Source organism: Rhamphochromis longiceps, linkage group LG5 (assembly GCF_057381845.1).
Source record: "Rhamphochromis longiceps isolate RC_006_pf linkage group LG5, R_longiceps_female_GT1.1, whole genome shotgun sequence".
Taxonomy (NCBI): domain Eukaryota; kingdom Metazoa; phylum Chordata; class Actinopteri; order Cichliformes; family Cichlidae; genus Rhamphochromis; species Rhamphochromis longiceps.
Window position 1 is genome coordinate 16,016,888 of NC_140561.1, and position 26,376 is coordinate 16,043,263.

General features: G+C 42.7%; 1 protein-coding gene across 4 annotated transcripts in view; it reads right to left on the bottom strand.

Moving 5' to 3' along the window:
- plxna1b (plexin A1b) overlaps window positions 1-26,376 on the bottom strand; it is a 188,170-nt gene that overhangs the window by 43,236 nt on the left and 118,558 nt on the right. For all 4 annotated transcript variants that reach the window (XM_085406125.1, XM_085406123.1, XM_085406124.1 and 1 more), the window contains exons 10-11: window positions 17,135-17,335; window positions 573-669 (exon numbers count right to left, since the gene is read on the bottom strand). In XM_085406125.1, the coding sequence (XP_085262251.1) occupies window positions 573-669; window positions 17,135-17,335 (298 nt within the window). The remainder of the gene's footprint in view (window positions 1-572; window positions 670-17,134; window positions 17,336-26,376) is intronic.

A 26,376-nucleotide genomic window follows, 5' to 3' on the forward strand; every position in this document is an offset into this window, starting at 1 on the left:
TTTTGCCTCTTCTACACACAAATACACACACAGTCATCTAGATACGGTTCTCAAATATGTAACTGTGAAAGATTGTGTCAAAATGTAACAGTATCTATGGTAATTTAAAACAGCTAACCAACTAAAAACACCCACCCACTAATCCATCCATCTGGGTTGTGGTGGGGGTGGAGCCGTCATAGGGCAAGAGGTAGCTGTGGACAGGTTACGAGTCTGTTGCAGGGCCCAGTGCATTCACAGCTATGGCCAATTTAGAACCACCAATTAACCTAACATACATGTCTTTGGACTGTGGGAGGAAGCCACTCAATCTCTCAATAGGCCAGCAATGGCTGCTTTTTGACTGTAGTATTTGGGGGTAATGTGCCATTCATGAAGCAGAAAAGATGATTGGGTGATTATTACATAATACATACTGATTGGAGTCATAAATATAATTGTTAAGGTTAAAAAAAAAAAAAAAATGTTGTACGTCACTGCAGGACACTGAATTCCTTCCCGGTTTCTAAGACAAATCTAACGCATTCAACCACATTCAGTTCCTACCATAAGTAACCTTTAATATTACTCACCTTTAATGTTATAGGGGTTGTCAATGACAAAGTTTCCATTCCAAACTACAGACAGGTCGACAGGCAGGTCGCTGATGTCATTGCCCTCATAATTATACTGAAATATAAAACAAAGAGAACAAGATTACAATTCATACTCATCCATTCAACATTTTTCTTACATCAGCATCATCATCAGAAAACATTCCATCTTTCAATAAAATTCTTTCAATAAATTCATAAGAGCGAGGGAAAAAAAAAACAAAAAAAACACAGCTAATACCAAGAGCAAACTCAGTTAAGCTAGTGGTTGGTAGTAATGTCATACCCTGCGGTGCTCACAGAGTTGAAGGGCCATAAAAATGAATGATGAGAGACAGGCTATATTGTGATTTTTACACATGGCACATCCGCCGCTGCCTGGCAGAGCGCAGAGTTGATTAAGAGATTGGAATCCCCATCACTGTATGACTCATTCCATTCCAGTGATGAATGAAATGCATAATATATCTCTGACAATAATATTCTCATCTAATTTCATTTTTGCATCCTGAACTAATAAGAGTTGAAATGTAATTGACTCATCGTTGGCATAATCAGTTTTACGGAATTGCTTTAAATGAGACAACAAGCTTCAAAAGCGGTGATGTGATGGCGGCGTGTTAACTGAACGGGTAACGGAGAAAAGAGCTCCTATGAGTCCCTGCCCAAACTCCCAACATATAAATTATCAATGACAATTATCACCAGCAAATAAAATGCCGCTTTAGAAATTACACCGCCTCCCCAATAACCCCTGCTGATGTGAGGTAAATACAACATCTTCATCAAGAACTTCACAGACTTCACCGAGACAGGTTTTACATTATTAACGTCTCTTTTGTTAGCTGTATTTCACACGACATAAAGCAGACACTATATGACAAGATGGGTGTGTTGTCAGCAGCAATGTTGAGGTGACGGCTGGTGAGACTTCAGATAATGACCTAATGGTGCCCAGCCCCTCTCACTACCTCTGGTATGGTCAGTATCTCCAGTAGCCCCTGGGTGAGCGATAGCAGGACTTTTCTCTTCTAGTAGAGTGGTGATAAAATCCAATGTGAAAGCCCCAAGCTCGGGGCTATGAGCCCTCAAAGATTGAATCTAGCTACAACTTTGCCACTATGTGAGAGTGATCAAGATGGCGCCGAGTATGGCAGCCTCGTCGCGAGCTCCCCCAAGCAACGGCTTTCTTCTGTGTTTAATTTTACTTTTCCTTTATTTTTTCACGAGCAGCACTTGTCTCCTTGTGTACGACCGACAAACCTTACTGGACATAAAAGACGGTCTTTCTTATAACTTTCCGGAGTTCAAGTTTTGCAACACGGACGCTCCGTTTGCAGACCCCCCATTCATCTCACCTGAGACGCCTTTGTTCTCTGGCCCTGGAGGCCGCAAACGCCGACGCAGAGGGAGAAGATCTGGCGTTCTGGTTCGACTGAGACGGCGCACTTACAGACCACCGTTACCCAGTTTATTACTGGCTAATATGCAGTCTCTGGAGAACAAGCTGTGCGAGCTTCGGGCACGGATCTCATTCCAGCGAGAGATGCGGGACTGCTGCGTGATCTGCCTCACAGAAACCTGGCTATCGGACAAAGTACCGGACTCCGCAATACAACTGCCGGGGTTCTCTGTGCACCGCGCGGACAGGTCACAGGATCTTACTGGGAAAAGCAGAGGCGGTGGTGTGTGTTTCATGATCAACAACAGCTGGTGTGATTATGCGAACGTGCACCCGGTCAAATCCTTCTGCTCACCGGACCTGGAGTACCTGATGATTAAGTGCCGGCCATTCTGGCTACCGAGGGAATTTACAGCAGTGATTATTACGGCTGTTTACATTCCCCCACAAGCCGACACTGACCGTGCACTCAGGGAACTGTACAGCGCGATCAGCAGCGAGGAAACCGCACACCCAGAGGCAGCGTTTATCACAGCCGGAGACTTTAATAAGGGAAACCTGAAGAAAGTCTCACCAAAACTCCATCAACACATCCTTTTCAACACACGTGGAAACCGGCAACTCGACCACTGTTACACCTCTTTCCGGGATGCGTACAAAGCCCTCCCCCGCGCCCCATTCGGCCAATCAGATCACTGCTCCATCCTGCTCCTGCCCGCCTACAGGCAGAAGCTGAAACAGGAAGCTCCAACCCGGAGGGCGGTGCACTGTTGGACGGACCAATCGGAGTCTGCGCTGCGGGACTGCTTTGATCACGTGGACTGGGAAATGTTTCACGTGGCCGCCAGAGACATTGATGAACACACAGACTCAGTCTGTGGATTTATCAGGAAATGCGTGGAAGATGTCGTCCCATCCAGAACAGTCAAATCCTTCCCAAATCAAAAACCCTGGATTAACGGAGATGTTCGCGCGGCACTGGCGGCACGGAACACCGCCTTTGCCTCCGCGAACACATCGGACTACAAACACGCACATTACCAACTCCGGAAGACGATCAAAGCAGCCAAACGTGAGTACAGGGACAGGGTGGAGCAACAGTTTGACAACCCTCGGAGTATGTGGCAGGGACTAAACACGATCACAGACTTTAGAGGGAAAACCAGCACACCGCAGACCACGGCCTCTCTGTGTGAGGATCTAAACGTATTCTACGCTAGATTCGACACAGCGAACACCATGAGACCGGACAGTGTGCGCACCGCGGATGACGTCAGTGCGCACACTGTGTCTGAGGAGGATGTGCGGAAGTGCTTCAGGAAGGTGAACGCACGCAAAGCTACTGGTCCGGACGGGATTCCCGGCCGCGTCCTCAGGTCATGCGCGGCTCAGCTGGCTGGAGTGTTCACGCACATCTTAAACCTTTCCCTCTCTCTGTCTGTAGTCCCAGCCTGCTTCAAAATGGCCACCATCGTCCCTGTACCCAAATCCTCCACCATCTCCTCATTGAACGACTGGCGACCTGTAGCCCTGACCCCCATCGTAAGCAAATGCTTCGAGAAGCTGGTCAGGGACTTCATCTGCTCTGCACTACCCGACTCACTGGACCCTCTACAGTTTGCATACCGCCACAACAGGTCCACTGATGATGCCATAGCCCTGACACTACACACTGCCCTGTCACACCTGGAGAAGAGAGACACGTATGTGAGGATGCTGTTTGTAGATTACAGCTCAGCATTCAATACCATCGTTCCCTCGAAGCTGGACAGGAAACTGCAGGATCTAGGACTGAGCAGCTCCCTCTGCAGCTGGATCCTTAGCTTCCTGTCTGACAGACGCCAGGTGGTCAGACTGGGCAGCATCACCTCATCCCCCATCACACTGAACACTGGTGCTCCACAGGGGTGTGTACTGAGCCCTCTCCTGTACTCACTCTACACCTACGACTGCACAGCCACTAACAGCTCCAACATCATTGTGAAGTTTGCGGACGACACTACAGTGGTGGCTTACAGGGAGGAGGTCAGCGCCCTGACCCACTGGTGTCAAGACAACCATCTCACCCTCAACGTCGCAAAGACAAAGGAGTTGATAGTGGACTTCCGGAGGTGCAGAGAAGTACACACCCCCATCACCATCAACGGCGCTGCTGTGGAGAGAGTGAGCAGCTTCCGGTTCCTTGGCGTACACCTGGCTGAGGATCTTACGTGGTCAGTACACACAAACAAAACAGTGAAGGCCCAGCAGCGCCTCTTCTTTCTCAGGAGACTGAAAAGATTCGGCATGAGCCCCCGCATCCTCAGGACCTTCTATCGCTGTGCCATTGAGAGCATCCTCACTGGATGCATCACCACCTGGTATGGCAACAGCACCGCCTACAACTGCAAAGCTCTCCAGCGAGTAGTGCGGTGCTCTGAACGGATAATTGGAGGTGAGCTTCCCTCCCTCCAAGACATCTACAGGAAGCGGTGCCTGAGGAAAGCGGGGAGGATCATCAAGGACTCCAGTCACCCCAGCCATAAACTGTTCAGACTACTTCCATCAGGAAGGAGGTTCTGCAGCATCCGGTCCCGTACCAGCAGACTGAGAGACAGCTTTTTCCATCAGGCCATCAGACTGCCGAACACGTCATAGACACCTCAGCTTCACTACTGGAACTTCAACATTATGCACTCCACACTGTATATAAATGCCACTTGTTTTGCACATATTCAACTCTGTATATTTTATATATTTTATTATTATTATTATTATTATTATTTTATTACTATTTAATTTGTAAAAATGTGTATACACACACACACACACACACACACACACACACACACACACACACACACACACGTAGGAAAATATTTAGTATACACATCCAGAAATGCATACACTATTATATATTGTACTTATATTTATTAGTTTCAGGTTGGCCATTCTTGTATTTTGCTCGTTTGTGTTGTTGTGTTTGCACATCTCTGTTGCTTGTGGGGCTCGCACACAAGAATTTCACTCGCATGTGCTGTGCCAGTGTGCCTGCACATGTGATGTGACAATAAAAAGTGATTTGATTTGATTTGATTTGATTTGATATCACCCACTCCAGTGTGATACTGTGAGATTTATCCTGACATCTGTAATAACAGTGAATTTGAATATATTTGAGGGAGGAAAGGACTAAAAAATGTGCACTGAGAAGATAAGAAAATGAGAGGACACAGCAATGTCACAATGTGTGAATGGCTGATTAATTCTTTCATCACTTTTTTTGTGATTGGATGATTTACATTTAGCGGGCCCTGAAGGCTGAGACGCTGATATCCGAATAAAGAAAGACGTCTCCATGCATCTCAGAAAAAATACCACTTTGCTCTTAGAGCTGATTTTAAAGGCAAATTCTTTCAAAATGTGTTTTCAGGCTCACTCTAATTTATTTAGCAGCTGTGAACTACTGAAACTTTTACTTGAGCAACTCTACCTGGAAGCTGGCCTACAGAACACTGAAGAAAAAGAAAAAGAAAAGAGACAACTTTTACAGTCTCACTGTAGATATAGTAAGTTCTGAATTTAGACAGTGCTATTGCATTACAACTAGATTTTTAAGACAAAACATTAGCCTTGGCACAGTACAAAATAATAAGGTAGGGTGTGAAAAGCAAAGTGGATGGGCAAACAGAAAAGAAAAAACCGATAGAAGATGTGAAAATACTTGGAATTTGTGATCAAAAGCTCAGAAGTGGAGTGAAAACAACAAAAAGATGGTGAAAAGGAAGGATGACAAAGAGGGTAGGGAGAGGGGGTATAGAGCAGGTAATGCAGCAGAAAGGGTGAAAGGGAAATAGCGAGGGCAAGATGGATAGAGAGGTGATTGTGTGTTATTCTGTGGACACCATTCATTTACACATGGAATAAGAGGCCGGGGCTGGGCTGTAAGCGCGTGAGCTGGTGGGGGCTAAAGTGAAATTGGCATTTTCAATTTGTTCTCTGACATGTCTGCCTCGGTCTTTTCACACATTCCTCTGCCTCTCCTTCTCTTGCAATCCTCCTTTCCAACCCTCCTTTTTCTCTTTCCCTTTCCCTCTCATTATTCCTTCCCTATACCTCTTTACAAACCTCTTCCCCTATCAATCTTAGCTTGACTTTCTCTCATCTGCCTCAATCCCCCCCAAAAGGTCCACAGTCAAACAAGGAAATATGAACCAGATTCCTTATCAGATATACCAAACATTTCCAGAAAAACACATGTGCACACTGTACTATAAATATATGTCCGGCACATGGGACTCCTTCCAGAGAAGGATGCCGGCAAATTCATCAAAGACTGATCACATGGTCTGTACAGGAAGTAAAATATGATGAATAAAAACACATGCAAACACAGGAAGATAGGGCACAGCAAAAACACATTTTGGACATCAGCTATTATTTCTCTTCTGAAGTTTGACCATATGAACCTCTTCAATCTCTCCCTCCCTCCTTCCTCATCGCTCCACCACAAGACCACCCAGTCTGCCTGGGAACAAGAGCACTTCTTCAATTGGTAAAGATGGAGAGAACGTGTGAGTGTGTTTGAGTGTATATCTGCATGCAAGACAATAGGAGAGAAGAACGGGGAGAAAAAAGGAAGTGCACAGGGACACTGCACTGTGAACATGTGCAAAGAGTGAAAAAGCATCAAAGCATCGCAGCGAGAAGGAGATAAAGAGGCAAAAAGAGGCAGGAAACACAAGACATCTGGAATAAAGCTGAGACATAAAAGCTAGAGATGCAAGTGGGAGAAAGATGGTGAGAGTAGAGAAGAAGGCTGTTAACCAGCCAAGGTCAGCTTTGTATTTGGAAATTGCTCAAGCTGATGAAGGGGTTCGAAAATTATCAACCGCTCTCTGAACAGTCAGTTGTGTTTACACTAAGCAGCAGGTAGGTTTCTCATAATCTGTAACATGACACGAAGGTTGTTAAATTGAAGCAGTCAAAATCAAAATGGCAAATAAACAAAATTAAACACTGTTATCCTGAATGCTTTATTTTGTAGAGATTAACAGGGAATACTGCTATATAAATAAACCTGAATTAAATTAATCTAAACACACAAACAGAGAGAAAGGAACTCGCTGCAATACCAACATGATAAAGAATAACAAAAGAAAAACAAATTACCAAAATTTCAATTACTTGAATACCAGACCATTTCTTTCCAAACCATTTTTAAAGACAAAAACATATCTATACATCCATCTGCTGTATTCCCACAGGACAGAAGACTAGCTTTAGTTAAGGACAAGAGACCGAGGTGCCATTTATTTCTGCCCTTGCTTCTCTGCTGAACAGCAAATTCTAAGAGAAGGCCTTTTTCTTCTTTGACCATGTTACCAATTTTACTCAATAAAGTAGAATAGTAACATATTTTAGATGTATATCAGCCTCTTAACACTGATTTTTACCTTGTTGCCTAACTCAAAATGTCCACCACAAGTACACATCAATAAAACACCAAAGCTATCTATCCTCTGTTTTTTGTTGTTTTAAATCTATGATACAAGAATTTGCCCATGTCTGTATATCAGTCCTCAAAGAAGAGTCTATATTGGGAACTGGGACAACACAAACATGCATATTTAGTTAGGGAGGAGAGTGTATGTGCATGTATGTGTGTTAAACGGGCAGCAGAGAGTGGGGGAGCCATTGGAAAGGTTAGGTTATTATCCAGAGCTCATCTTCTCTCATTGCACCAAGGGCTTATTAAACTTTTATACTGAACCACCACTGTTGCACAACACAGCGTTCAGGGAATACACACATGGGCCTTGGACAGGGTTTACGCACATCATACAGCAAATTCCAGTATGAAAATTAAACACCAAGAAATAATTCTAAAAAACAAATCACTACATTTTACAAAGAGGGCACACAGAGAGAAAATTAGAGATGCAGAATATTTACAATGAAAGAGCAGATGACAGAAACAGGAAATGGAGATTCCATAAAGGAAACAAGAATATGCAGTGACAACAAATAAGCCAGTGTAACAAAAAAACTAAAACAAAGAAGAGAAGAGACATTTGTCACTGGAAACTAAAGAATGGGAGGCAGGTGTAGATGAATGAAGGAGATGAATAAAGGTAGGGTGAAGATGGAAAGTAAGGCAGGTAACAATGGGTAAATTCTATGAGAGCCACAGCCTCATAATTGGTCATTTTGAGGGTGTGCTAAAAAAAAATATCCCTTTTGCCCAGGGCAGGCCCATGCCTGGGATATGTATGTAATATGTGGGTTACCCTCTTCCTCTGTTCACAGATTTCTCAAGGTGATCCAAAAACCATTAGTTGACATAACATAACCTTCAACCTACATCATTCTAGTTCTGACATATTCCACGGTGAAGTAAAGTGAAATGTGTGTTTGCCAGCCTAGATAAGACTCGGCATACAGTGGATGCCCAAGTCTTGTCGTACACACCATCAGTCTTTTATATACACACACACAACTTCTGGGCAGATATAGCTTCCTTATCAAGGATCAAGTGGTAATCCGTCTTATAGTTTTGTGTTTGTGTGTACGCATGTGCGTGTGTGCATGTGTACGGTCAGGCGACAGAGAATCAGCCCCTGCTCATAATAGGAGCCTGTTAGCCAGTGCTAATCGCTAATGCTAACAGGATTGGAGCATGGCTGGGCCCAGTTCCCCAGCTTATCTCCAGCACAGACACAATAACGCACATGTGTGCATACCCGTTTGCACACATGCATGCTTCCTTCATTGATGGAAAGAAAAAGAGAGGGGTGGAGGGGAGAAAAATGCTGGGTTGAGGGAAAAATAATGCTGCCATAGTCAATGTTTCTTATTTTTCAGCCTATGCATTAAGCTAGTGTAAGCTTGCTAAAATTCTCCCAGGACAAAAGGCTGATTTTTGGTAGTTGGCAGAAATGTCCAGATTTTCAGTGGCGTCAGACTTTTTCTCCTACCTCAACTTAATGCCATTCTTCTGGTGGCCACTAACTAACTTCTCTGCCAAATAACACATATGTATGTACAGTGGGGAAAAAAAGTATTTAGTCAGCCACTGATTGTGCAAGTTCCCCCACTTAAAATGACGACAGAGGTCAGTAATTTGCACCAGAGGTACACTTCAACTGTGAGAGACAGAATGTGGAAAAAAAATCCATGAATTCACATGGTAGGATTTGTAAAGAATTTATTCGTAAATTAGGGTGGCAAATAAGTATTTGGTCACCTCAAACATGGAAAATCTCTGGCTCTCACAGACCTGTAACGTCTTCTGTAAGACGCTTTTCTGTCCCCCACTCGTTACCTGTATGAATGGCACCTGTTTGAACTCATCATCTGTATAAAAGACACCTGTCCACAGCCTCAAACAGTCAGACTCCAAACTCCGCCATGGCCAAGACCAAAGAGCTTTCGAAGGACACCAGGAAAAGTATTGTAGACCTGCACCAGACTGGGAAGAGTGAATCTACAATAGGCAAGCAGCTTGGTGTGAAAAAAATCAACTGTGGGAGCAATCATCAGAAAATGGAAGACATACAAGACCACTGATAATCTCCCTCGATCTGGGGCTCCACGCAAGATCTCATCCCGTGGGGTCAAAATGATCATGAGAACGGTGAGCAAAGATCCCAGAACCACACGGGGGGACCTGGTGAATGACCTGCAGAGAGCTGGGACCAAAGTAACAAAGGTCACCATCAGTAACACACTACAACGGCAGGGAATCAAATCCCGCAGTGCCAGACGTGTTCCGCTGCTGAAGCCAGTGCATGTCCAGGCCCGTCTGAAGTTTGCCAGAGAGCACATGGATGATACAGCAGAGGATTGGGAGAATGTCATGTGGTCAGATGAAACCAAAGTAGAACTTTTTGGTATAAACTCAACTCGTCGTGTTTGGAGGAAGAAGAATACTGAGTTGCATCCCAAGAACACCATACCTACTGTGAAGCATGGGGGTGGAAACATCATGCTATGGGGCTGTTTTTCTGCCAAGGGGACAGGACGACTGATCCGTGTTAAGGACAGAATGAATGGGGCCATGTATCGTGAGATTTTGAGCCAAAACCTCCTTCCATCAGTGAGAACTTTGAAGATGAAACGAGGCTGGGTCTTCCAACATGACAATGATCCAAAACACACCGCCCGGGCAACAAAGGAGTGGCTCCGTAAGAAGCATTTGAAAGTCCTGGAGTGGCCTAGCCAGTCTCCAGACCTCAACCCCATAGAAAATCTGTGGCGGGAGTTGAAAGTCCGTGTTGCTCGGCGACAGCCCCAAAACATCACTGCTCTCGAGAAGATCTGCATGGAGGAATGGGCCAAAATACCAGCTACTGTGTGTGCAAACCTGGTAAAGACCTATAGTAAACGTTTGACCTCTGTTATTGCCAACAAAGGTTATGTTACAAAGTATTGAGTTGTATTTTTGTTATTGACCAAATACTTATTTTCCACCCTGATTTACGAATAAATTCTTTACAAATCCTACCATGTGGATTCATGGATTTTTTTTTCACATTCTGTCTCTCACAGTTGAAGTGTACCTCTGGTGCAAATTACTGACCTCTGTCATCATTTTAGGTGGGGGAACTTGCACAATCGGTGGCTGACTAAATACTTTTTTGCCCCACTGTATATGCTGGTCCCATAATGAGGAAATACAGACCACATTTTGATTTGACTCAGTAACTCCAGTAGTTTGCCATCACTGAGCGCACTCTCCATGACATTAACAAAGCTAACAACAAATATGCAACAAATAGAAGACATTAACTGGCATTAAATGACAAACTTTGTTTTTATGCAGCCCTTTATCACAATATGCAAACAAAATAACATTTAAAGTTTTACACTGTCTCCTCCACTGCGAATTTTTCAAAATGAAGTCAGCATGTGCAAGCCATGCTCTCAGTATTTATTACAAATAAGGTGATGCTGCAACTTAACTTAATGGTTTAATTAATCACAGGATTTCCAGGAAGATTTACCAATTTCTAATATTATATTTTAATGAAAGACTTTAATCTCTTATAGAATGACTTGCTTATAGTAAGATGCTATTACTGACAATATGTTTATGGTGCTTTAACTGCACAGGCTCATTCTGTGCACATCGATATTTGTAGAACGATGAATTTTCTAATAAAAGGTAGGCATCTTTTGAATGTTTACAAGGAGAAGAAAACTGATTCTTCTATGGCAGCATACTGTGATCAGAAGGTGTTTGACATGTATGGCCACACTTCAGACAGTCACATGAAAAGAAAAGTGTGCAAATGCTCTCTAAGAGATGTGAAAGTAAGCCCAGGTCTTTTCTCTGGCTTGACCTCCTGGTGGTCTCTATTCTCACCAGGGTAATGGCAGGAGAGCCTTGCTATAACAATCCCTTCAGCTTTTCAAATGTCTCTTCAAATAATGATTTAGAAAAAGTGCAGCGCTGCTATGAGACAAAGGATATGTGGAGTAAAGGTTACAAATTGCAGAGATGCAGGGAGACGGAGAGAAATGAGAAATAGATAAGAAAAGTGGGGTGGAGAAGTTGGCATATGCAGATAGCTGTGCTGCAGTTAATTCTTATTTATCCAGGACAGCAGCGTGGGAGCTGTGCTCTTCACCTGCCAGAAGGGAGGAGAGCAAGTGAGCCAGCAACAGGACAGAGATGAAGAGGAAAATGAGGGAGACACACACAGTATGTGAGAGGGAGGTAAAAAAGGGGGCACTGCTGGAGAGGGAAAAAAGAGCACACTATAGGAAGGTCATTGTCTGTTCTTTCTCTCACTTTGAGCTGCTTTAATAGAAGATGGGTCAGCGAGCAGTCAGATAAATGCCAAATAAGCACAGATGAGCAAACACAAGATCTTGTTTAAATATCACAAACTTAAACAGATATGTACACAAGTAATTTGAGCTATAGTAGGAAATCACATGATCAAGACTCATGTTTCTCCCAGCTATAAGATCTACTAAGACAAATACATTAACTTTAAACAACATTGTAACAGATCAGATGAGTCTGGGCTGCCACATGATGATAATCTTTCATCTGCAGCTATCCACAGTAAAACCCAGTGAATGTCTACTGCTTTTTCCCCAAATCCATCCCCACACAATACACACAGAATGTGCAAGCCAATTAAAACAGTGTCAGTGTGTGCTGTGGCTGAGTGCAATGGCAGATCTAGTGTTTATATCTCATTAAGCTGAGCTAGGCCATGCCAGGCCAGACTGTACTCTGCTCTGCTGCACCAACCCTCCACCCAACAGCACCGAGGCCCTCATTAGCCTTTTCCTGCTACCTTTAGCACTATGTGTGTATGAATATATGTGCATGCTATAGTGCGTTTATATTTTAATTTTTTTAATATGCAATTTAGTACTTTAGTTTTATTGTTCCCATAAAAAGTCAAGAGTTTAGTTTGTATTAGGACTGAGCTTCAGCCCTCTCTCTCTCTTTCTTACAAACACACACACACACACATCACAGGGTGTGTGACACCATTAGACCAGTGTGGTTTGTGTTAACCACTCTCCCTGCAGACATGTTTAGCCTCTTCTCTAGACCTCTGTTTTCTCAGTCTATCCATTCATTCATCTATTTATCCATCTTTCTTGTCTGCCATACTTCTCTCATTTCCCATCGGAAGCCAGCAGACAATTTGTCCTCTCCTCAAACTCTCTCACAGTACAGTCTCAATACACCCTTCTTCTTTCACTTCTCCTCCTCCTCATCCATCTTGCACACTGCTCTCTACCTCTCTTTTTCCTGGAAGCTCTGGCTAGAAACTTCCCTTTTGTGTCTTTTCTTTTCCAACCCCGCTCTTCTTTGTTTTCCCCAACACAATCTTCCCCAAATCAGTATGGTTGCTTTCTTCTGCTCTCTTCCTGTATAAGTGAGCTCATATGTGCATACACACACACACTGATACAGGAGCACTGGTCTCCACTGCCCAGCAGCAATTCATCATCATTTTATCTCCCTTAATTGGATGCCATCAGGACCCCTGATACTTCGCATCTCTACTTTAACAAACAGCTGCTCTCTATACACAGAAGCGAAGCACACAGACACACACTCTATCCCAAACTAGATTTTCTCCTCCTGCCCCCATGTCTGCTTTTTTTCTCCACTGGTGAAGGACTGGGAGAAAGAGGGTGATGGAGTGGCCGAGCTGTTTATCAGACAGAAGGTAATGGTGTAAGGCCCGCTCTGATATTATCTGTCCTCTCATTCCTGCCCTCCGGGGAGAAACAAGGAAGAAGGATAAAGAGGGAACTGAGGGTAGGAGAATGGAGACGCACAAATGGACAAAAGGCTAAGAACACATGAAGATAAAAGAACAGAAACAAAAAGTCTTGAACAGTTTGACTCTCATCTCTCACCCACAACCTTCAAACGATGTCCAGCTGCGCTACATCAGTCTGTCTGACCCAAGACTGCAGTCATTTGTGTGTGAAAGAATTGTGTGTACATGTGTTTGTTGCTCCAACGACCCCTCTGGCACTATGAGCACAACTTCCCAGCCCACAGCTCAGCATCCTATTGGCCTTTGTACCTTAACCGAAGCCCCTGATTGGATCACACACAAGGAAGCTGTCTGGACCGGGTCAGAAAACCGGAAGGCACCAATGTAGACACCAGCTTGTTGGTTTGGTCGCTGCTGACCGGAGTTAACTGCTACCATAAGGCATAGCGGATGGCTCTGTATGTGTCAGTAGTAATGTGGGCTTGTTTGGCACTAATAAATACGAATAGGACACTTTTTTTCTTCTTATAAAATGATCAGCATTTTTCTCTAATTAACTTGCAAATGGAACCAACTTTCACAGGTTCCTAAAGAATAAATGCTGAATTACTTTTGGCTATATACCCAACTTCAAAAGTTAAAAATGTAAAGCAGAAATTAGAGCTCTGAGCAGTGTTTTTAAACCCTTACTCTAAATGCATGACTCTTCAAAGTCTTAACACCATGAAGACAAAGGCTTGTTTCGTGTCCCCTCTTGCAAAAGAAAACCGTTTTCCAATATTGCATTCTTTCTCTGGTCTTATGATATGCTTGCTCTTTCCCCGTTGGGATCAGCTGGTATGTACAGTAACCTTATACAGAAATACCACAGCACCAATATTTTCTCCCATGAGCAGATATGGAAAGTCAATACCCAACAAGGTTAGCATAGAGCTGAAGTTACACTATCATATATCATGTCTGCCACATATGCAGTTGGATATTGACAGCCTCCTGTTAGGAGATACAACGCAAGAGCATTGAGTTATTATGGTCACTGTAAGAGCAGTAAGGTATGGGAAACTAAAGTTTAAACATTATCCGACTGTGGATGTCTTGAATATCCTGTGGATAGTTATTTCTTTCGGATAGTCTGATGATATTGTATAAAAGAAAGGAGAATGCGTTTTGGCCTCAGGAGACACTTTTGAGCTGATTTTCTCTCTTACAGCTTCTCATCTCATTTTCCCCCTCTGTTCTTTTCAATATCACTCTCCCTCTCACTTTTCTCCATTCATCTCACCTGAAATTGTCAACTACGCACCAATTTCCCTAGTCCACGTTGCCTTCTCCTATATTCTTTTTCCACTGATTTGTAGTTGTACCACTCTTTTTATCCCTTCTCCTTTCATCAACATTTCCCACCTTCACGTATACTGTCCACTCTGTACTTCCTCTTCACTTTATAGAAATTCTCAGCACACGTCTCATCTCAGCCCTCATCTTCACCTTTTCTAAGTAATGTGTCTCATATGGCACTTGCTGTGGATCTCAAACAAAAAGCTATATTGTGGATTATGCAGCGCTTGTGTTTATCACACTGATCAGCAAGTGTAATGCCCCTTACAGTCTTCTTCTGGAACTGCACATCCAAACACACTCATGCATAGCTACCCGGGGATCCGTAGCCTAAGGAATATAGAAGCATGCAGATGTGCACACATGAACAGACACTGATCGACCCCTATCCTCACAACTGTATGCCTGCAAGCTGAGGCAGCAGTGTGCACACAGTATAACAGATAAAGTCTATTTCTACTGCAGAACCATTCATGATTTATTGAGTTGGTTCTGAACACTGTCAAAGTAAGAACAATCACGGACGGGTGCTTGCAGAAAGTAGAGATATAAAGGTCTATAAATAGATAAACTAATATTTAAGACCCGCTTCTTCCAAAATGCCGCTCCAGAGCTATAATAAGACTCTCAAAGTAATAATTCATGACACATAATTAAACTCTTAATCTTGAGCCAGTATGAATTATGCCCTAACTGCAAGTTCATGCAGCTGGCACCTTTTTCCTACTCTGAAACTAAATATGGATGCAAGCACACTAGATGAACACGCTACATCGATATCTGGCCATACAGTCAGGATGCCACTGCTATTTGCTAACAGGGGCTAAGTGTTGACAGTCCCGCGCTAATTACTGCTAGCATGTCTGCTTTGTGGACATCAAATGGAGAAATTCAGCTTTTGGCTGAGGCTAGGCTTTGCTGTTGATTAACACTGGCCTTGCAGCTACAATAAACAGTCAATAAACAAGCATCTCTGTGGAGAGACAAGCCTTGTGTTAGGTAATTAGCCCTGCCTTCACAAACAACTGGCTAGCGTGTGCCAACACCTAAAGACTGTCCGTCGATACAGACAGAATCAAACACTGTGCTAGCCGTCACAGCAGCTACACATCAAGCTATACAGCTAAACAGAGACTACTGCTACCCTGTACTCTAAATGTGTCTGCCAGTGTCTGAATTCCTGTGGCAATCTGTGCCTATTATGACCAGTTGCTGCTAATTGAGAAGTGAGTAAGTGCTAAATCTTATTAGGCAGAGACATCCTGAGGTTTCTACTGTCTCTGAATCTATTTTCTTCCAAGTGTGTTATTGTGGCAGCTAAACATCCTCATGTAAAACTAAATTAACAGCAGCAGCTCTAATGGCATCGTATATCTTAGGATGGAATCAGACACGAACAGAAACAAGTAGCAAAAGTGAACTTATGAGAGACGAGGGAGATGGAGTGAGAAAAGTAGGGAAGAGCAGGAAGAAGAAAGAATGACAGTCAGTGGGAGGAAGAGAGACAGGGAGAAAGATGGGCTCTACAGACACAGAGGAAGGGAGAGGGAGAGGTATAGAGTCGAGGTGTAAACATGATCAATCCGCTCCCAACTAGCTTCAGAGACAGACTTCCTCTTCACATTTTCAGCCTCAGTGAAGCGCGACGCTAGCTACCTCTTATCTGTCATGCTAGTTTGAAGCCTCACACACACACACACACACACACACACACACACACACATATTTATATATATATAAAAATATAAACACACAACCACATTTCAACACATTGGACAGGCATGGGCCTACACGCAGAAACACTTCAACCTACCAGCAAACGCTCTACACTTATTAAAAACTTCTGCAAAGAAACAAAATACTCCTTTAGACTGCTTTAATCTGGAAGACACCAACCAACTAACCACTCATCCCTATCAGACAAAGCCATGAATAAATAAAAAAAATAAATAAATAACAGAAGCATTGGGGGGAAAAAACAAAACACTATGGCTGACCATCGTACCTGATCAATAATTTATATATTACACATCAGCCATGACAATCTGTTATGATTTGGACCAGAACAGGAAATGCCTCATTATAAATTTGTATTAATTCAAATGTAAACACTTGCCGTCACAATATCTAATTGCTAACTATCAATTCTATAGTATTACATCATTTATTTTGATCAAGACTATGCTAGTGTCCAAGTAATGCACGACATCTATCAGGACAATGAGCACATTAGTGTCTAGATAGCCATTACCTGTAGGAGACCATTATTTAACCTTGGCCAAGTCAATGCCCGCACTGGGAGCATGATTTAGATACCTAGTTGCATTGATTAGGTCAAAAGTAACAGCGCTTAATGGTTATCCTTCTACTCTGTGTGCAGTTCTTGCCCTGTTCAGTGTTCAGGAATTTTGGCTGCTTTTATTTTACAAGTGAGCGACAGAAATCCCCCCCCTTTCAAACTGTTAGTGTACATCACAACACCTGCTTTGTTTTTCACCATTAACATCGCTTCATTCAGCTTGATTGCATAAAATAAATACATTCAATCTCTCCATACTAACCGCAGTTTTCTGGCACTGGATGGAGGTGCTGTTGAATCGCAGTGCAGGCACATTGTGGATCTCCCCCTGGATGTGGAAGACGCACTCATAGTTTCTCTGTCCAGACTGGGGCTGTGGCAGGTTCTTTGCAGCTAAGGTGATTGGCTTTGTTACCCCGACAGGGATGTATATCTGGGTTGACGGCAGAATCTGAGGGCAATCCTGTGAAAAACAAATGTGGGGAAAATAAATGCTTAACTTTTACACCCAAGACAAGACCGTTAAAGAATAAAGAGAGTCAGATAATTCCACAAAGTCAGAAAGGCATGCAAACAAGAAGTGAATAACAGCAAGATAAGAGCTGGGATGACAAAATATATCATTTGTTTGCTGTTAACAGCTGAAGAGGCAAGAAGGCCGAGGCTTGCGTACCGTATTTGCCTTCATGCCAGATTTCCCATAACACGCTCTAGTCTAGAGTCGCGCTGTGATGCACTGTTCGCGTGCTGTATGCTTGTGCAACACTCCTGCTGGCCTTGCACCAGATTAATGCTGTACAACAACATTAGAGCAAAAAGCTTTTTGTCTATAGCTCATAAACTATTATCTACCAAGTAAAATTACTCGCATCACAATGGTGTAACATTGTTTTGGCACGAGGATGCGCTCCAGCGTATTATATCCATGTGTGGAATGGAGTAATGAGCTCATGAACTTGTGTTCAGCCTGTCTGTGTGAGTGTGTGCGCACGCTCTCACGGTGATATTGGCCAGAGCTGAATGTCTTGTTTGGATCATCTGGAAGTAGCCCATCCACTGGCTTACATCACTGCAGTACACAACCCCAGAGGGGGGGTGTGTGTGTGTGTGTGTGTGTGTGTGTGTGTGTGTGTGTGTGTGTGTGTGTGTGTGTGTGTGTGTGTGTGTGTGTGTGTGTGTGTCCTTCCATAGATGTGTAAGACAAATAGGTTTCTCAATATGCAATTGGACTAATTAAGTATGGTCGCATGTGTTTGCTGAACAAGAAGTAGATTGGGCAGTCTTGCTCAGTATGTAATGTTCCCTAGATATGCATTTGTGCATGTGCTGGAAGAAATGAAGTCATTAGAGTGTTCATGCCACGATCTGGCACTGATGCAGATCCTGTCAACAGTTAGAATGAGAGCCAGAGAAAGAGAGCAGGAGGGTGGGTGACAGATCCTAAAAAACATGACTTAAAACTTGGGTGGAACCATCCCACCCCGTACTCTGCCTCTTGAGCCAAAAGGATAATAAACCAGATCAGTGCTGACAAATCACAAATTTTACAACCTTGAGACACTGTAAAGTAACTCAAATTATAAGAGACATGTGCAGATAGAGAATGCAAACTGGACTTCTTTCAGAAGGATAAAAGGCCCTAAAACAATAGATTAAGATTCAGAGTGTTCCTCTAAAAGTATTCATTTTAGATTTCATAGTCCCAGCAAGATAGTGCAGCTCTACAGAGCAACACACTCACGCTGACAAGTCCAAAGGCAAGAATAAGATACACTAAGGGAAAAGGAAAGCACTGACCAGATCCTTGTAAAATATTCACAATACACAGCCTCTCCTTCACTTCTTGTTGTTTCTTTAAGCAGATAGCTGGCTCACTGTCAGTGATTTTTTCTTTCCCCTCCTCTAGCTGTAGCTATTATACATTAGAAGCTACAGCATGTCCCCAGGGCCTGAACACAATGCTGGAGTTTGTTCATTAGCCTGCTTAGCCCTGGCCTTGTGTGTCTGATCACACACAAACACATGCACAACACATAATGAGAGAGGGGAATACTATAGTAGGAAGAAGCGGGTTGCTGAAGACCTGATGTATAATCAACTAGGAAGAAGGCGGCGGGTGTGGGGAAGATTGGTGTGCAGGGAAAATGGATGGTGTAGAAGGAGGGAGTGAAGTAGGGAATGGAGGAAAGAAAGGAGAGGAAAGATTGTTGAGAAGAAGAGAAATAAATGAAGGAAACAGCAAGAACCAGAGGAACCAGTTTAACTGGGGAGCGAGCATCAGGAAAAGAAAGCTGAGTAGTAAGAGAAGCAAAGGAAAAAAGGAAAGGAGAAAAAAAGGATATGAAGACTGAATAAAGAGGGATCAAAAGGAAATAAAAAGAAAAATAATACAAGAATCAGGAAATGACAAATATTCAGGAAGAATGCCTGAATCCCTCTGCATCACTTCGATCTCTTTATCACACATTCATCCAGCATCATCCACACCATGTACCCAAGCCCCATGACAATGTCCTACTTAATTAACTGCCTAGAGTATCTGAAAACACTTGAAAATTGATGGAAGGGTAGAGACAGAGCGAGCGGGAGAAAGAGGAGAGAGATGATGCGGTTTGAAGTCTGCTTCAGAGGGGGAAGAAATGCTCATGTCAAAAGCCGTGGGCTTGCATTGTCCAGGGAGCCACAAGAGAGAAAAGGAAAGGTTTCAGTATCCTGCTGTTAAAGCTAACTAGTAGAAGCCAATGTGTTAGAAGCTAACATAGCCTGTAGGACAAGCTGCAGCTAGCCAATGTTTTATTTATCCGTCTATTGAATTTGTGTCAGCAGAACGTTTTTTCTACCAGTCGTCATTATACTGCCCTTTGCTTCTTTCAGTCTTCTGTATTAAATTCTAATAAAAAGCAAAACAATTATTTAATAGGTTAAAATATAATAATAATAATAATAATAATAATAATAATAATAATAATAATAATAATAATAATAATAATAATAATACTACACAACTTTTTTCCTCTTTGGGCATTTTAAGGGTGTCAATGCAGAAAAATAGAAGAAAATTCAATTAAGTACTTTGTTCAAATACAAGCTGATGGTGCTTTCGAGACACAATGGAAAGGAGTTCCGGGAGAAAAAGAGAAAGGAGGTAGAAGGCAGGAAAAACAGGACATTGTGGGAAAGAGAGCAGGATAAAGAAGAAAGTGCTCTGCAAGGAAAAACTATTCCATCAGTTTTTGTGACAGGTGCCAAAACAGTTCAAAGCTTGCATTAGGGCTACAAAGTGCAGGGTGCACCGAAACAATATTTCACTGGGGGGGATTCGTTTGAACCTTTATTTCCTTCCTTTTCCTGACTTCTCGAACTTCAATTCATCTGTGAAGGCGGATACTGTGGCTTTATTGGCTAGATATGACATGTAAAAAATGTAAGCATCTGCAGTCTTTTTGTACCTACCTGCACACATGTTTTATGTTGCATTTGCAAATTTTATTCAATAGATGATCGAAGGCTGATTTGAGTTCGTCTTTACACATAAATGCTTCACACCAGGAACTGTTTGCACAGAACAGCAGCTCGCTTCATCATAAGGATCACTTAATCTCACTGTAGTGTAACCACGGTAAAGTCGCATGCGCCCGTGAAGTGGAAAAGATGCCTGAAGGAATGCGCGCCACAGATGGTTTCTCCAAAAGAGAACACAGCACAAAAACATCTGCTCAATCTTAAGATTTTGATGACTGTCTTTGCATTCTGACATCTTTATAAGTATTTTTAAAAACAACAGATGTAGATAGTGTAACAGAAAACCCCTTTGCCAAATTTAACTCTTTTCTTCTGACTGTACTAATTATGACAATGTCAAATCCTCCCACACTGACTGGACTGTGCTCTAGGAGCATGTACCTGTGTTTTTGAGAATAACAACGAGTGTCGATGTTGCAAAGTGTGTGTGTTTTTTGATGGCTGAAGTCCAAGTCTGCAGCTTCTGTTAAAGTAGCCGGAGGGCTTTCCTCACCTCTTTGTATTTGTTTTCCCTCAAAGGCCCCTGTTAGCTTTGCTGCCTGAGGCTAGTCCCACCACTCTTTTACAGTAAAGGAATATATAATTATATAGACTGTAATATTTAATTTAATTGTATTTAATAAAGACGGGGTCATTAAAAAATGCTACTGCAGAAGTAAGTTTTGAGTGCAAGTACTCAAACTGCCATTCCAGTTCCAGCTCAATCTAATAAATTCCTTCATTTTCAGTGCTCTGATATTTACACGCTACGTCTACCACACCAAATGAGAAAATATACGAGAGAAAAAAATTAATAAAACCAGTGTTCGGCAGGGAAAGGAGATAATCTCTTCTTGCAGGTGAGCAAAACACCTTTTAACATCCGCCAAGAGCAGATAATGAGACAGTCGGCAGGAAAGTGCGCATGTCTGTGTGTTCATGCAGATATGTTGAAGGTGAGAGATTAAAATCAAGACTTCGACGGGGTGGTGTGAAAGGAGAGAAAAAGAAAGCGAGCGCAGAGTGGGAGGATGAAGGCAAAAGTCAGTGTGCGGCGCTATATAAATAAATAACTGTATTAAAAAGCCAAAAGAGTTCTGAAGGCTGTGGCATAGCCTGACAAGATATAAATTAATAAAGCTCCAAAAACACTGCGCATATGTAATGAGGTGGATGTCTGGTCGTTTTTTTAAAGCCCCCCCTAGTCTCTCTTAGCCCCCACCCCCTGCATCCATCCATAATTAATTAGCTGCCTCTGTGATGTGGGGACTATAGATCAGGGAGGAGAAAAAATAACACGCTAAATTATGAAGTAAAGCGATATGGGGAACCCGGGGGAGAGATGAGATGGCATAGATGGTCACACAGGAGCTGAGGGGGGGCACATTGGTACAATAACAGGGACAGTGTGTATGTGTGCATGTAAGTGTGTCCATGTGTGTCAGTCACGAGGGGGGCAGACAAAAGGGTATATGGAGAGTGTTGGACGCCCACCCCCCTGCCGGCTGTCGACATGGCCCCCAGGGTTTCTGACAGAGGTCTCACATCGCAAACCAAAGAGCTGCAGCCTTGAACTTCAGAGTCCCATTTATCCTTTAGTTCAATCCACTATACATTAATAAATAGCACTGGGTGGATCACACATTTTAGCAGTGTGAAAATTGCACCATTAAAACTGAAGGTTAACATCTTAAACAAGTAACCTTTGTTGAGGGCCACCCACCTCCAGTCAACTAATACGTAATGCTGAATAATTAAAACATAAACCACAGTCACATTGTTATATTATCCGTTTAACTGTATTTGCAGCTGGAATTTCAGCGTTTTAATATCTGTGCCACCAAAGATCATATACAGCCATACAGCATCGTTATGTTCCAGAAAGATAAATACCCAGACACAAAACAGAACACAGGTGGTAAAATTAAACATCAACAGTGCAGTACGATGACGCCAAATCAACAACAGAATCACTTACAAAAGATTCTACGGGTGGAAATGTGATAACAGTACTATAATATACTGCGGTGGTTACTGATTAGACTACATTGTTCTTTTCATCTACATGAATTGTTTAATGCTTAATAACTGATCATTTAAAGACATATGAATGGTTTTCAGGTTTAAGAAACAGCTTTTTAAATGAGATTTGGGGGAATTTAAACCACATTGTTAATTGAAGCTCATTCCTTAATTGATGTAAGCCACGTAACACCATGCCATGACATGTCATACATCATATTGTCATTTCAAGGACCACATAGTCTCTTGCTCCCTTGTCTTCTGTGTAGCAGCTGGCTTGCAGCCATGTGCTTCTTTAAATGTGTGTGTGTGTGTGTGTGTGTGTGTGTGTGTGTGTGTGTGTGTGTGTGTGTGTGTGTGTGTGTGTGTGTGTGTGTGAGTGAGTGAGTGAGTGAGTGAGTGAGTGAGTGAGTGAGTGAGTGAGAGAGAGAGAGAGAGAGAGAGAGAGAGAGAGAGAGTGTCTTTGTGCATGTACTAGTTTTGGACTTTGGACTCATACTAGTAAGGAAAAAACATGAGATCCATTAGGTCTGAATATAAAGACCAGAAGGAGAGTGCACAGGCATATTAAGCCTTAAATCTACAAGCCATTAAGTACACAATGATACAATTACTACAACACATGTAATATATGACACCCAGAGGTGCAAGTATTATTAAAAGTGAATAAAACGGAACATCTCCATAAGCTGCAGGGTGTGGTTCATATGCGGAAGCACGTGTGCACACAAAGTTGATGCGAGCTTATTAGCAGGCAGAAACCAGAAAGATGTTCTGTGACCAGACAGACACCTACTGTGGGGGGGAGGGAGGGAGAGAGACTGTGGGGGAAAGAGTGGAACAACTTAATAAGGCAGCAACATGTAGAACAGAGCAGGAGCGAGGGAAGCAGAGGAAGAAAAGGGACTTTGAACCTTGAAAGGGACTATGAGATTGTCTGCCCACGCCCTGCTTTCTTAGCAGAGCAGCGATGTAGGGAGGAAGACTGAGAGAGAGGGAAATAAGGGGATGAGCGCAGAGGAATGAAGGAGCAGAGAATGGAGAGTTTAATTTAAAGTGAGATGCCAGAGAATGTGTGATATAAATGTAATTCAACATGGATTATCAAAGTCTCACAGAGCAGATGCTTGACTGAACCTACCTACATACATGATCCTCCTATGCTGTGCAAACACACACGCACACTCAGACTGCTTTGATGTAACACCCAAGCAAACATACATGTTGATTTCATCTCCTAATCCCTCATCCTTGACTTACAAGAAAGCTGCCAAACCTACACAGTTTATCCCCTCGACACACATGGCGCAGTATGCCATAAAACAATAAAAAGCAAGAATGTGTGAATATTTTTTTGAGAGCACATCCTTTATTTTTTTTTCTCCTTATGGATTTTCATAGAGTAGAGGGGGAGGGGTGGGGGCGCTTGGCACCCCGTTATCATTCTAACCCAGATATGTCAGCAGCAATCAAACCTTGTGCTTTTCAGCTTTTCAAAGACAAGCTTTGATTTTAGAGGTAGATACGCTCTCCTGTCTCCTGCCTCATGCCTCTTCTCTGAAGACAGCACCATAATTCAGCAAAAGGATAGACTAAAACTGACTTTTGTTTTCCAGATTAAGTGGATGAGCAGACCAATATTATCTCATTTCTAATTTTGTTTGCAGATTCCCTTAATGATTAACCCTGATCAGCTTTGTTACCATGATTTACACATTTATGATCTTAAAGAAGCTGGTCATTAAGAATCCAAAGTGCAAAGGTCCGCTGATAAATTTGGAACTGAACAGTGTACCAACACACTTTCTGCACATTCCTTAAAAGGGTAAAATAGTATAAAACAAGTCTAATAAATCAGTCAAAATTAAAGAGAAAAGTCAAAACAATTACATTTGTCTTTTAGCTCACATATGTAACTAATCAAATCATCAAAGAAATGTTTCCACCCCCAAAATGTGCTGAATCATGTAAAACTGGCAGCATAAGGTGAAGGTTTACTTCAGATCTAATGACGTCTGACTATCGTAGTCTTAAATCAAACTACATGAATTCTACACTTTGTTTTTATATGATTTTATGTGATTTCCCCCCACGTATTTTGATGCCAGCAAGGGTGAGGACTTGATCAGTGCTTCTAATCAGATCCATAACAATGGAACAAAGAGCACTGTGCGAACAACCTCCCCTTAGGCCAATTTTCAAAGAAAAGGTAGGTTAACAACCCTGCTGCTGAAGTAAGGATGGCATGCAAAAGCAGCTAGGAGATTAAAAAAATTAATATACATAAACATATTCTTTATTTATAGAGCTTTGTGTTTTAAAATAACGTCATGGTTCAAAAGGTTAAAAAAATAACTCTCCATCTTTCTGAAGCTTGTATGTAAGTGCATCACTGTCCATCTTGAGTTTCTATAGGAGTGCAATAGTGTCATGAAATGGAGGCTGGAATAAAAATCAGTGAGAGCCACTTTACTAAAACAGCACAGTGAAAAGCCCAACATGACAGACACAGTTAGCTGGTCTTGTGAGACTGGGCGACTCAGCACGCTACCGGATTTTATTTCCTGCCTCTCTTTCTCTATGCCTCTCCATCCCAGCAGGCAGTTAGCGTTTCTCAATCACAATCGCTCTCCTTTTCTGATCTGCCTGCACTTCGGAGTTTGCTTTTCCTTCAGCTCACTTTACTGTGTTACTACTCCAACTGCTGACATCTCCTTCCTTCAGTGACTCTGTATTTATTTCTTCTATCCTGTCTTTGACACACGCAGGGGTTGATGGCGAAAATGCAATATTCATCTGTGTTCACCATTAGGCAGGCTGGCTGTGAGGGCTGCGGAAATGAAGATTTAACACAGCCTGAATAATTGAACCACTGGGACATGTGACTGACACAAAGAAACACACTGGCACAAAGACAAACACTAATCCACGCGTGCTGCAAACCCCTGTGCATCTATCATGTCATATTCCTATGAGTGTGCCTATGTGTCCATTCCTGTGAATCTTTACTTCACACCTACTCTTCATTTAGCTTTCACTTGTATTGTATTCAGTGCTGCAGCTGGTGTGCTAGCACAGCTGGGGTGATACCTGCAGCATCAGTGGGCTTTGTCGTCTGTCGGCGAATTACATCAAGGAGAGAATTCTTCACATTTTCTCAATGTCGTATGAGGATGAAGACTTTTCAACCAAATACACCAATAACGTGCTATTAATACTCGCTTAACACAAGCTGCATTTGCTAAACTTCTCCCTCTTCCATGAATAAAACTGTCTTTGTGCAGTTGTCTACTACACGAAAGTCCACCCAGCCTCCCCGCTTCTACTGAGCCTGATGGATGGTGCAACGCAGTGCAGAAGTCATAATGGAAGCTTTGAGCAGAGATCCTGAAAGAACATTAGGGGGAAGAAGAAAAAAAGCTGGGATTTGGGAATGTTACGACTAAAAACAGCCACAGACAGGCAGAGATTAAGCATCTGGGATGTATGGATCTTACTGTATGTGACCAATCGTCCAAATACAGTAACACCCAGAGCAGAGCCTCATTTCCAACACTATGATTAGGACGCTAGGAACTAGGAAAACTAGAACAACACACACATGCAGAGTGCTGCAACTTTAATGAAGGGCTGAATTGGATGACCATGGATGTATGAGAGAATCTACCAAAACACCTGATACAATCTCACACTGATTTCCCTGAGGGGCAAAATGCGGTTACTAACTGTTGGAAGTTTCCTCGGGAGCCTCACAAAGAAAAAAAAAAACAAAAAACAAACAGAAGAGCTAGAGGACTGAAGCTGTTTGAAAAGCTAAAGAAGGTGCACTGCTACCAAACCAAACCAAGAGTTAAACATTGGACGGTCATGGTCTGACGATGCTCCATCTGGCAAAGAAGCTGTGGTTACTTCAGCCCATCGCCTCCACTTCCTCTCCATGTTCCCCGTCTTTCCCTCCCTCTCCCTTCCTTCCCTCCAACT